At 23.5% G+C, this 14,579-nt stretch overlaps 1 protein-coding gene across 1 annotated transcript; it reads left to right on the plus strand.

Annotated features, from left to right (window-relative positions):
* The first annotated feature begins 8,681 nt into the window (after positions 1–8,681).
* Positions 8,682–14,026, plus strand: LOC126904450 (CDK-activating kinase assembly factor MAT1). The gene is made up of 3 exons (XM_050683492.1): positions 8,682–8,982; positions 9,049–9,206; positions 12,976–14,026. The coding sequence occupies exons 2-3, from the start codon at positions 9,083–9,085 to the stop codon at positions 13,788–13,790; spliced, it is 939 nt and encodes a 312-aa protein (XP_050539449.1). The 5' UTR covers positions 8,682–8,982; positions 9,049–9,082; the 3' UTR covers positions 13,791–14,026.
* The last annotated feature ends 553 nt before the right edge of the window (positions 14,027–14,579 follow it).

Here is a 14,579-nt window from a genome sequence, read left to right on the forward strand (position 1 = left end):
ATTTGTTCAGACGATCTATCTCCAATATGCAAATGGCAGTCGAAGTAGAACAAAAAATAGGAGTTCATTTTGTTTTTGGAATAATTCATCAATTTCTTAAAATTAAACATTTTCTACAGATTTGTATCGAAGCGTTTCTTATGACAGCGATTTTAATCACTGTCAGATATCATCTATACTTGTCCACTATTACTATGCCACATCTACACTGTACCGCGACCCCACTGTGCTACTTTTTAATTTTATATTTTTATAATTTTGTTGAAAATTGTATGGATCAGTGTATTTTTTTTATGATAAATACTATTTATATATACTTCTTTCATTCAACATACTTTTTTTAAATTGGACCATTTCCCTTTATACAGAGTGACCTAAATTTAAAAAATGCGTATAGAAACTAGTACTTTTACAATTTAATTTTTGAAAATATTCCGGAAATACTAACACTTTTATATATATCTTAAATAAAATCTTATAAAATATTCTTTATTTTGACTATAAAAAAATTTGACCTCTTGACTTGTCTTTATGGTGAAAAAATTCTATTCTTATTTATAATTTTGGGTTTTGTATTTTATTTTATTTTAAAATACCTTACAAAGGTGTTTGAGTTAGAAAAATTGTTTAACTCTTTTGATTTTTATCTCATTTAGATTTAATAACTACAACGAGTATCAAAATTATTAATAATTTTAAAACAATTTTATTTTGTTTTTAATCATTTTTTTATATTTAAATACTTATTTTTTAATAATTAAATATAATATCAAAACTTAAAAGAAATAGAAAATATTTGATTTCAGATTTGAACACAGTGCGAAAAGTTGATTAAGAAATGTATATTTTTGATTCCGATGAAAGTTTTTTGTAGACCAATGTATTTATTCATAAGTAAAAAAAAATGTTTTGTAATATGTTGCCCTTTAATATTTATATATGTTTGTCATAAAAGTAACAAAATATACTACTTTATCATTTTTTATTATTTTTCCGTAAAAATTACAATATTACATTATTAAATATTAATTTCCTATTATATTTAATTGCTATAAAAATATTATTCATCAAATATTTTTTTAAATCTATGAACTACTAATTAGGATATAATTAAGGAAATAGGAGTTGATGTTGCATTTGTAATTATGCACCACTTTCTTAGAATTAAAGACTACCAACAGTTTTCCATCGAAGCGTTTTTTATGATGGTGAATTTTAATCACTGTCAGATTATCATCTATATTTGTCCCAACTATCCCACGTCCATACTGTTCCGCGACCCCACTGTGCTATCGTTTTTTATTATGATTAAATTATTTTACGTGTATAGAAAAATGTTTACATGTATAAACCTATATGGTTTTAACAAAGATAAAGGAAATAACCTGGCGTTTATCTATATAAATATGTTACTATTTTTTTATAAATTAATAATATTGTAAAATATTTCTAGATAAATTTAGTCAAAGCTTTGATGAAATGGCGATAATAAAACATTTGATTCAAGTAAGATTTAAAGCCGTGTTTTAAAATAATCGCTATTGTGTTAATAAACAATATTATATATGTATGAGAGTCTTAGAACATTATATTGGACGACATAAAAAAACATGAAAAATTTAAACAGCGCCGTCATTTAAATTAATATCTTTATAATAATGGAAAGATACGTCGATTTCATTCATCTATGTACATCAACTGTGAGTTATTTAGTTAGGAAATCACCAGTAAATTGATTTTTATTCACTTAGAAGGAAATTGTTTAAGTTTTTTCTTGTAATAAGTTAAAATGTCGGCCTTTCCAGAAAATAGTCAAAAATGGAATTCACTAAAAAAATTAAAAATTTAGTTCTCTCCTGCGGGCTGACTAATTGGCTAAATACTTTCTGTATCAATTCAATTCTTAAGCGTTGTGTACAATAAATAAAGTTGGTACTATAATAGACGTATTAAAAATACGCAAAATCAATAAAATGAAATACCAATAAGCTAATGGGAAATGTGAATATGTATTTAAAGCCCTAATTTTAAACATTATTTATAAATTGTAACATTATAAAGTTACAATTAGTGTTCCACTAATTTAATAAATAAAAACATGTAATTATTTTTATATAGCCGCCAAATATATATTATAAGTTATATGTTATATGCCATACATGTTACACAAGGATGGCCAAGATAGTCGAAATAATTAACTCAAGTTAATTTAAATCAAGTATGAACAATGTCGATAAATCAACAGTTAAAAGTTATCAAATTATAAATTTAACTAGCTAAGTTAAAAGATATGTTGAAATATTTTTTTAACTTAATTAGTTTAAAAAAAATTTGTTTCATTTAAAATTAATTTTTTGGCTAAAATCTTCTAAAATCAATTTTTATTAGTTGATGATGCAAGGAAAATCTAAGAATCGTTTTTCAACTGATTAGGAAGAAAATATTAATGATAAAAAAAAAATTGTTTATTCATTTTGTATATTTTGGTGTTGGTTGCACTGTTTTATCTTTAAACCTATTTATGAAAAAAAATCACATACATTTTTTATGAAATTTTTAAATTAGCTTAACTGTTATTTTAACTAATTAATTGAAAAAGCTAAGTTATTTCAATGAAAAATAAAATTAGTTAAATTGAAAAGTTTATTAGAAAAATAATTAACTAGTTAAATTGGAAAAATATTAACTTTTTAACTAGTTAATGCCCACCATTGATGTTACATAAATACGCGCTCAAGCGCGATTGCCACTCAGTAATGTAGATGTTAACATTTTTTTTTCACAAAAATATCAAAAAAGAATAATAAGCAAAAAATCCAAAGTCGTAAAAATTAATTTATTTTTTAAATCTCTCCATCAACACTTATATAAGTATTTAAGAAGTTTAAATTCAATATATGTATTAACCTTAGATTATAATATTTTTTTGTTCATATATGGACCAAATACAAGAAATGAATACAAATTGTACAATAATAACAGTATTCAAAACACTTTCCTTAAATTAATCAACAGTGTTAAAACTACTTTTTAAAACCTATTTAAATAATTTGGTGGGTTTGCATATTCTTAACGTTGTTCCATGTCCAAAGCACTGATATGACATGCATATATAATTTATACCATTCATTAAAAATTTCAATGAGTTACAGAAACTGATTTCTAGCGTTATTTTAGTATAATTCTAAAACTGAATGTAAACCGTTTTTACACAGTTGAAATACTGAACAATACAAATATTATAACAATATCCAAGAATATTGTTCTTTTACGGCGCAAGATTTTAATTTGAGCGTTATAAAATAAATTAAAAAAATTGTTTATTTCAATAGTTAAAAAAACATCACGAATAAAAAATATATGAAATTTTAAGTACTATTCAAAAAAAAAGATTACTAGGGGAAATTTTTGAATAACAATGAAATGTAAAATGTAAGTTTTTTTGTTATTTGTATATGAAATTTCTAAGTATAAAATAATAATAAGTTAAACAAGATCAGTTACTAGATAAAATAAACCAAAAAATTATTTAAGAACATATTTTATAAAAGGGATCAGCAATAAACGGCCCGCAGTTTAAATATGGCTGCTGGAGGATAAAATATTGACTCACCAAAAATAGTAAACACCAAATTTATTTTTATTTTTATTATTATTATTGTCTGTATATTCAGAGAAATTTGTTTTAAATTATCCGCGTGTAATTGAAGTTTGAACTTGAGAAACTTACATAGTAATATTTTAATTATATCTTAATTTATTACGTCAAAATGTTCACAAATTATAGAACGTTTAATTTATTTTATAAGTAAATAAATCAATAATAATTATATAAAAATCTATTTATCTATTTAAATTATATAAAACTCATTATTTTATGAATATAAGACTAATATAGCCAATATAGTTTGTCTTAATTTTTTTTTATGATTACTTTACTATAATTTTAAAATAACTATAGCGTTAATAATAAAGTATTTAAAGGAATTCAATCATAGAATCACTATTTGGTAAATTTGTTGTATTAATGAAAATTGTCCATTTTGTTTTATTTATTTTTTATAAAATACGTCAGTTTTTTCGTCATAATTAATTAATTTTAAAATTGTTTTAAAATATTAATTTTGGATTTTTAATGGAATTTTGTATGTATAACTAACACAATTTATTTAATTATTTAAAGATTTTAGTTGAAATACTATATATTATGATAAATAAAATAAATAGTCTTTACCAAACAAATATTTCGATAATTACAACTAAAAAAAATATTTTGAGTATTCTAATTTCTATAAAAAAAATGTTGTTTAAAAATTTTGATTAATACAACTTTATTAAATTAAAAAAAAATTGCTCAAAATTAAAAACAAAAAAATAAAATAAAATATTTTAGAACTTATTTAATATAATTTGAATGTACACAAAAATACATTTTCTCTAAAAAAAAATAAAATTTGGAATTTGGAATTTGGACCTTTTTCTAATAAGAGATTAAATTTAAAATATTATTAATTATTTTTATATAAATAATATTTACAACATCATGATAAGTAAGCATTAAATAGAAAATAAAAACTTTTTCATCGTCATCGTAATTTTTTTTTTTACTAAACTTCTAATTATTAAGAATGTATAAAGAATAAGTAAATAGTTAAATACATCTGTGTGAAAAAAAAATGATGAAGTTATACACTACGAATAATGAACCTGTTTGTGTACACAAAAACGTACAGTGTTTTTTAATAATTTATGTATTGTTAAACTACATTAAACTACATTTTTAAAATTATTTATAATACAATTTTTTTAGGGTACAGCTCTACGGGTGTATATTTATAACACAAATTACGTACCGACTCTATGTATTAAAATGCCTATAACTCATTAATTAGTAGTTCTACAATTGTTATCGACCTATTAATTATTTTTGTAAGTGCTTAAAACTGATTGTTTTAAAATCTTGAAAAATTTTAAATTTAAAAATAAATTGTTTTTATTGCTTATACAAATAATAAAAAATATGATGTTAATTTTTTCAGGCTCAGAATGTTATTTTAAAGTAAAATAAAGTTGTAAATCATCTTAAAAAGTGAAAATTAATTTTTTGTATAATTATTGAGTATTATACTGTGAAATCTTTGTACAGGGGAACTGTGTTTAAAAGGAATCGTTATATGGACCCATGTACGGGAGGTTTAAGACTTTCTAAAAGCACATTGAGAATTTGATCTTTTTTTTAAAGACATTCTGAATAAGTATTTATAATTTAAAAAATGTATAATTCGAAATATTTTTGTTAATATTAACAAATTAAATGTTTTTAAATTATTTATGGCTTAAAAATGTTATAAAATATATTAAGATATAAAATAGAGGAATATACAGTTCCTATACATTCTTTCTACATATTCAGAAACAGGTTAATATAATCTTTCAAAAAATTCATTATTAAAAGTTAATGTATTCCTCAAATATTTTATTAGGAGATATTACACAAAACTAAAATATCAATTGTATATTGTATTTCATATTCATCAACAAAATTTGTATCACTTTAATAAAATTCCATCATTTAAGTAGTAATTTCATACCCACAAGACTAAAATTAGTATAAGATGGATTACCTTTAGTTAGCAGTCAAAACAAATGTTAAAAATTCGTTATTTAAATTTGCATAAATGAAATTTGTTTGTAATGTAATAATATCTTATCACTTATAATATTAATATAAATTATGATGTTATCGTTTGTATATGTATGTCACATACTATAAATATACAAGATCACCAAAACAGGGTTCCCTTATTTAAAATACAAAATAACCAGCTAATTATGGGAAAAAATCTACTTACTGTAGAGATTTTTAAGTAACGCCTACTGAAATTTTAAAGTGAATTTTGTTTTGGTGAATCTTTTAATTTGTTCATCGAACAATAATGTTTTATTTACTTATTTTTCTTATTGTGGAATGATATTTTAAACATTAAACCATTTTTATATTATTTTATAAACCCAACAAAACTTTAAATTTTAATTAATATTCAAAATTTAATGCAAGCTTTTCTTATTGGGGGTAGGTAGTCCGTCATTAATGTCTTTGTTTTAAAAACATCGCGCCAACAGACAACGCAGAGAAAGTTACAAATATATTTGCAGTGTTTAAATTTTGTCTTGGTGATTATTGTGCCGCATCCATTTAAGGCGCTAGCGCCGGGACACATTGGACCACCACAATACTGCCTTGATAAAATTTTTACACAGATATAAATATTTTTTGAATGTTATTTTGGCCAGGCCAGAGGAATATTTAAAAAATAATGGTGTCGATCTCTCAATAAAATATATTCTCTTAAAAAAATATTTATTTCACAAAGATAAAAAAATTAAATAAGGACAAATTACAAAATTATATTTCTATAAAAATTTATTGTTCAGAATCTCTTAAAAATAAATTTAGTCATAGATATTGTGTAATTAAGTGGTATTATTTAAAATTTGAATAGTTTTCGCAAGTAATTATATTGATTATATGACGTGTAGTATGAATCGTATACGTAGTGCATTTATAAAACAATCAACGTTGGATTGATTGAAGTATTATTGTATGACATAGGACATAAGGTAAGTATAATTTAACCTATGCTCTTGAACCTCCAACTATCTGTTGCGTTATAAACCATCAATTAAATTATATAAATTAAAAAAATATATATTTAACATCCTAATAACCTACTCACTCTTCTTTATTTTTATTTTTATTTTTAATTTAATTTTTGGTTTATTACAATAAACAATACTAGTTCAGAAATAGATGAGATAATAAATTTCATAATGATAATTCAAACATATTATCTTAGGTGTAAAGTTTAAAGAAAATTATAAGTATTTTTATAAAAAAAAAAAAAACAAATTACGTCAATACATATAAGTATACTCAGTTGTGGTTCGTGGGTGGTGGTGGTGGTGCGACTTTAAATATAATACCGCTAATTATAGTTATAAAAAATTGTCAAATTAAATATAATAAAATAAAATACAATACACATATTATTATTTTAAAGGTCGCAGTAGAAAATAGAAATGAAAATAATAATAATAGCGATTATACTATTATAGTAATCGATAACGACGGACGTACATGCAGTCAATTCTTAAAATAAATTACACAAATTAGCAATAATGTAATATTTTACCGTGTGGACGATGCTGTCGTCGTCCAAACACTGCTCGTGCGTACATAGGTACCCGTATATACTCCTGGTATTTGAGAGAAATAACTTTAATGTTCGCACACGACAATTGTCTTACAACTATTTTACTATTTAAAAATTTGCATATTTAATAAAAATGTAGAATTTAGTATATTCAATGAATTAATTTTAGTAGGGGGTGCGAACGTCCTGTCCAAGTCACGAGCCGCCACTGAGTATACTATTAATAGATTTATTTTAAAAATCAGCATAAAATCTGAATACTACTTAACTGAACTAATCTACCAATATTAATTCTATGAAATAATGTCTACATAGTTTTATTATTAAGACATTATAGAGTTTTATAATCGAACTATTATTAAATAATAATGATAAAATTGTCACAATCATTAACAAAATTTTAATTGTTGGTTTTACTACAGGACAATCTGCGGTTCTACTTTTTGATTGCTGGATCTGCTACTGTTTTACATAGAATTTTGATGAATTAAGTTTAATTATGTATCCACCAGATATGGTCTGGCCACGGAGACAAGGGAAAATCGCCGTCTATGGAGCGATGAAAACTGTTATGAATAGCGAAATTGAGCCGGCTACATTTAATAAAGATTTATATTTAGGTAATATATTTTTTTAATTTTTATTTTACCTATTTAATTTTTGATAAGCGTTGTTTTGCGTAATTCTTGGCCATTAGATGTATCACTGGTGATAAAAATAATTAATAGTAAATTATATTCTTAATTTAATAGGTAATTGTGATTTTCCATAGAATTAAAAACATTTTCAAAGGCTTTTTTTTTTTCAATGCAACATTTTTTTGAAGCATATGGGACTCCGTTTATATTTTTTCTAGAATATATAAAATCAACTTTTAGGTCGATATTACCAAATATACAAAAAGTTATTCGTACTGGGCTAAAATTCAAATAGGGTTGTAGCAATTCATGTTCCCCGGTTGTTGTATTACAGAAATGTCCAAGCATTAAGGAATTCCCATGTACTAAACCAACTAATACCATATTGCTAAATTCCACAAAAAACGAATTGAGGAGATAATAGTGTCGAAAAAGTATGTCGACATCGTGCTGCCCGTTCAAGGATTGTGGCGACTCCGCGAGGTCGTCACAATCTTTCTGCCCTCATGACCATTGGCTTTCCCAGTCCACCCTTGTTATCCATCATCAATGATAAAAGTTTATACATTAACGAGTTTTCAAATTGTAATTGTCGTGTTATATTTTTTAAATCAAAAATATATTTTTAAATCCTCAATATTCTGTTTCATTTGGTGAAAAGTTTTCTATTAGTTGCTTGTTATTACTGTTCATAGACAACGTTTATTAATTATTCTCTCTGTGGTATATTTATATATATATATATAAACATTAGTTTTTTTCTTCCATGAAATGTCATGTTCAAAAACATTCATGAGAAAATTTACTCGATCTAATCAGTTGATTACGCACGTTGTATTGTCACTGCATAGAACGGCATATCACTCATTCGTTTATTTTTCAATTTACCTCGTGGTTTTTGCATTACTTACACGTCTTATTAATTTTAAAAAATACAGCATGGTTACCCTAGTTCAATAATTTTACCAAATTAAAACAATATAAGATTAGTTTTTATAATGATTGTTATTTATTAAAGCTTAATATTAAATATGATATAAAATAATAAATAAATATAATATAATTTGATCAAATTAAAACATTATAAGAATAATTGTCATAATGATTGTTTATTAAAGCGGTTTTGCATGGTAAGTGAAATTATATTAAAATGATATATATATATTTATAATTATTCTTTATACATATTTCTGTAGATACTTAGCAATTAATTAATACAAATAATTTGTAATGGAAGAATTGGCGTGTGTTCGATGTATGAGCTCCAAGTTCAGAAATCCGAATTTGGTGTTTAATTTTAACATATGTGGACATTCAATGTGTGCAAATTGTATAGAAGTTGCATTTATCAAAGGTATTGATAATACTCGTATCACGAGTTAAGTTAGAATTGACAATAATAAAAATATTTATTCATGGATATATGATAATTCACTTTTGTTGAAGTATTTAAAATAAAATTATTACTTTCTCAGATTATGTTCAAAGTATATTTTATTTTATTTTTTCAGAAATTTGTAATAGCAATTTTTTAGGCTTTTACATGCAAACATTTTTGATGAGCCATAATAACTGTAGAAAAATTATTGAATTGCAACTGTTTTAATTTATAGAGTGTGTATGAATGCAGGTGGAGTATACATACACCACTATGGTTTGTACCGACCTGCACTACATACCCACTATAAATTAGTGGTTGTAATTAGATGAGTATTTGACGTAAAATTATTATCAACCCATCAACATTTTTTGTAAGAAAAAGTTATAGGCTACTGCTTTTTTAGACTGTTATTAAAAATTACATGATTAAGTTGGGTTTCAATGAATCTAAATGATGATAGTGGCAGATTGATATACAAGGAATTTTGAAGTTTTCTAAGATTACCTAGTTTCTTATTCAAGAGAAAAAGAGGATTAATATACTGAGGAATTCTAATATTTTCCCCACCCATTCTTAAATAATAGTTATATTCTAAATAAAATAATAAAGTTAAATCCATTATGTTACTCATAAATAATTTTGGTACTATGACATGCAAAGATTTGCCTTTGTACACTCCCATCAAAAAATGAGCTTTTTTGTTTAAGTAGTCCAATAATATTATGTAAATTTCTTATACAGTTTATAATTCTTTTTATATCAAAGATATTTTTGACTATTAGTCTAAAAGCATGTGTTTTTCAGTATCGACTCATCAAATTATAGTGAAATAAATTTCTTATCATATATTAACTATTCATCTAACATTAATAATAGTTTATATAACTTGTATCTAAAAGTTTGTGAGTTACAAGTAGAATTTGACATTGTTGTTAGTTTGAACGGAGAAAAATATATTTTATTCATGACAAAAATTATGGTTCAATTTCAGTGAAAAGGTTCATTTTGTACTTAATAAAATTCAATTAGTACAAGGTGCTATTGATATTTGTTTTTTTTTTCTTCTGACATTTGTTAAAATTTACATAATAGATTTTGGAAAATAATCTTTTATTAAAAATATTAAAATTATATGTACAATATCAATTTTTCATTCAATTTCTAGTACCGTCCTCCATTCAATTTTTTTCATCTTTTAGTTTATAACTTCTGATATAATATCAAAATTGTTATTGACCGATCATTTTCTTTATTAGATTATTTACTAACATTTAAACTTGATAAATATGCAAAATTCCATTTAAAAAAAAATAAATTTTTATGATTAAATTACATTAGAGGTAGATCAAAATAATATTTAATAACTCTTTGAGATTTATAATTTAAAAATGTATTTAAATAACATAATGGGATTATCACTTTATAAATTAAAATTAATTTATTATTATGGCAAATTGAAGGCAAATCAAGTCATAAATGATTGAATATTGTTCAAAATTTGGCCTATATTATGTTCACAAACACGGTCGCAAAGGATTGTTAATAATTTAATGCATTACCAATTTGTGTTACAATTTTAATAGCTTAATATTTTTATTAAAAATATATAATTGGTAAATTTTTAAAAATCTGTTTGTCAAATATTAACTGGGATATATTATTTTAAATTAATTGTACAAATAATTTTTAAACAAAGTTTTTTGTGTAATTTAAAAAAAATTTATTGACACTATTTTTTTTATAACAAAACAGTAATTAAAGTGGGGTACTATAGGTGCTAAAAAATGAGGAGTGTTCCCGAGCCACATTAAATTGGCTCGGGAACATAAAAATGTCTCACCTTAAGATCTAAAAATAATATTAATCATGATAAACAAATATTCTCAATAAAAAATAATTATCTTAATAAATTAATAAACTAGTACTTATCTATAATTTTTGTTATTTCATTAAAAATGAATTAGAAATAATACAAAACATCACAAAGTCGATAGAAAAATTTTAATTTATTATGTAAATAAATGCAAAACAGTCTTAAATTTTAATATTATTTTATAACAGAAACAAGAGAAAAAAATATTAATAGTAACCAATTTAGTTAGGTATCTACATATAAAAATATGACATGATAAATAATGTAATATAATTTATAAAGTATTCAACAAACTAAAAACATAACTACCACGGAAGTTTTATTAATATAACTAATATTATAACGCCTTAAATTTTTATTTACATCTCTTTATAACTCAACCCTTAATATAATAAGTCTTTTAGTTCCATGTGTAGTCATAAATTAATTACATGGTTTTTTAATCTTACATTAAAGAATTAATTAATTAAATTTTTGAATAATCTAAAAACAATTAAATAACAATGATTACGTCATGGTATTCATACATGGACCGTGCTCCAAGTACTTATATTACCACGGTTGTTTCATAAAGTTCTTATAATATCATTCTTTAAGTTATTATTTAAGAAATTTTATAGTTTAGTTATAGTTTAAGAAATTTTGACCATTCGAATAAATTTCTTATATTAAAACTTTCCATTCTTCAGTGTCCAAAATTAAAGCGTCCCCCCAGTATTTGGCTATTTACTTAAAGAGGATATTAGATTGTACTCCAAATAAGAAGGAAGACTCTGTCCCTTTCCATTTGCCCTCTTTTTAGAAACTGTAGTAGAATATTACTGAAGCTTATCTTACAATTCTTATTTAAATAAAGATGAAGATTTCCTAAATTTTATAGTTTGTTAAATAAAATTTGACTGTTTGGTTTAAGGTTCTAAAGGTGGTGATAGTACTGGGATACTTATGGGGTTCTGTGGCAATCATATTATTTATATGTTCATTAGCAACATGTATATTTATATGTATACAATATATGTAAATGATGTTGTACTAATATCTAATAAATAGAACATAATCAAACTTTTGTAATGTACTTTGGCAGCACTACCAATTGTAATCATGTCACATTTGCAATATCTGAATTCTATCCATACATAATGTCTGAGCATTCCAATTTTAAAAAACACGCAATTCATCACTGTAAGGCATACTTTGATGCTGTATGTTCAACAAATTACAGACTATTGTTATATTGGAATTTTGGCATTTCGAAGACAAAAAAAAAGAAAACTTTTTAATTTTTTGTTCAAAAATATGCCTAAAACAATAAATACAAATACGGTCGCTTTTAATTCATTATAATGATTAGAAAGCATTACCAATTTGTCAAACAATACTGAAGTTAAAATAAATTGTATGAAACAGATAAATTATTTATTTTGATATAAATGTAATTTATGACTTAGTATTTTAGTAAATCCTAAATTAATATATTACTTTGAGATTTATCAATAAATTGGAAAATTCAATGATTCAACAATTATGAATGATAATGGATACTAATCATTCTTTTTTTTTTTTTTTTAATAGATTAAGTAAAATAATAATTATTATCAATTTTATCTTTGTAATATGAATCTAATAACAAGTGATGGTATTTATGTGTGGCATTTCGAAGACAAATGCATTATTTGTTTATGGTTTTTGTTCAAAAAATTGCCAAAATTATTATTTCACAAAACGGTCGCTTAAAGATTTATTAATATTATTTTTAAGCATTACCAATTTGTGATACAGAAGAAAAATAATTTTTTTGTTTCTATTCTGTTCTATAATAGTTATTTATCTACCATGAACAATTTTTACTATCCAATTTTTAAATTTCAGGTTCTGGTCCGTGCCCAAAATGTCTGACTCCATTAAGACGTAATGCTTTTAAACTCCAACAATTTGAAGATGCTACAGTAGATGTAGAAGTTGAAATACGTAAGAGAATATTACGAGATTTTAATAAAACAGAAGAAGATTTTGAAACCTTAGACAAGTATAATGATTATCTAGAAATGGTAGAAGACATTATTTTTAATTTAGTTAAAAATACTAATGTAAATGATACTAGAGAACGCATAGAGCAATATAAAAAAGAGAATAAAGACATTATTATTAGGAATAGAATGAAATTAAAACGTGAAGAGCAAGCTCTTGATGAATTAATTGAAGAAGAAAAATTACACACTCAATATAAAAGAGATGAATTATTGAGAGATGAAACTGAACAAAGAAATAAAAAGCTAAGGGTAGATGCTGAGTTGATTGATAACTTAGCTCATTCAAATTCTAATGTTAAAGATATTATTAGTTCTTATGTGAATAAAAAAGAAGAAATTCCTATAGTATCTAAACCTTTATCTGTACCAAAATCTATTAACTTCACAAATTTCTCTACTGGTATTAAATTTAATCAATCTTCTATACCTATTCAAATTAAAGAAGGTCCATTATATAAGTATGAACCATATTCTATTCAGCTTTATGGACCTCCTTGTCCAGAAATCACCCAATTGGATTCATTAGGGTATTTAAAATATATTAGGAATGGAACTGTATCAGAACAAGCTGGAGGTTTTCTAATTAAGACTTCATGCTTGCATTACATACAAGAATGTGTATCATCGCTCTTTGAACGTAAAAGTGGCAATTAATAACAACTCAAACCAATTTAAATACCCACGTTATGTGTTCATTACCAAAGATGTATATTTTATTTAATACTTAATTATTATAAGTTATTGGAGTATTATAAAAGTTTTTGTATGACTATCTTAATTAAAATAATATTGTATATTTTTTACATATATTCAGTATGTATTATTTTTTTTTTTTTTACAAAGTGTTTTCCTTATTTATTAGTAATATATATTTTTTATTTATTTTAGTACATCTCAAAATATTTTTTTTAGTAGTAAATCCTTCACTAATAATAGAATATTTTAAATGTTTTAGTGTATACAGATTGTCCTACCAGGTTTTGACATCTTTAATAACTTTTGGTCCAGTGAATATTTTATATTACTTTTTTTTTAATTTTTACAGTTTAGGACTTCTAGAAAAATATATTTTTTATTGTTTATTTTTAATAAAAGTTCTTTTTTTTGGAATTTAAAAATAGTTATTTTTCTTTTCTTACAATATTGATGGGTTTATATCATCTTTAAGATTAGTACTTATTGAGTTACAATCATTTAAATACATAGAGTAGGTATGTAGCCCATTTTGAAATCTAACACAAATGTACACCAGTAAGAGCTGTATCCACTCGTGTTATACATAATCTATGCATTAAAATGCTTGTAACTTGATAATTACTTATTTTTAAGTTAATATCGACTAATCAAAATTTTTTGTAAGAAAATAGCTAAAAATATTTAATTTAAAATTTAAGAAAAATGTTTAAAAAAATTATTTTTTTAATAAGATATCAAAGCCTGGTG

This window comes from Daktulosphaira vitifoliae, unplaced genomic scaffold (genome assembly GCF_025091365.1).
Source record: "Daktulosphaira vitifoliae isolate Bord-2020 unplaced genomic scaffold, ASM2509136v1 Scaffold_4, whole genome shotgun sequence".
Classification (NCBI taxonomy): Eukaryota; Metazoa; Arthropoda; class Insecta; order Hemiptera; family Phylloxeridae; genus Daktulosphaira; species Daktulosphaira vitifoliae.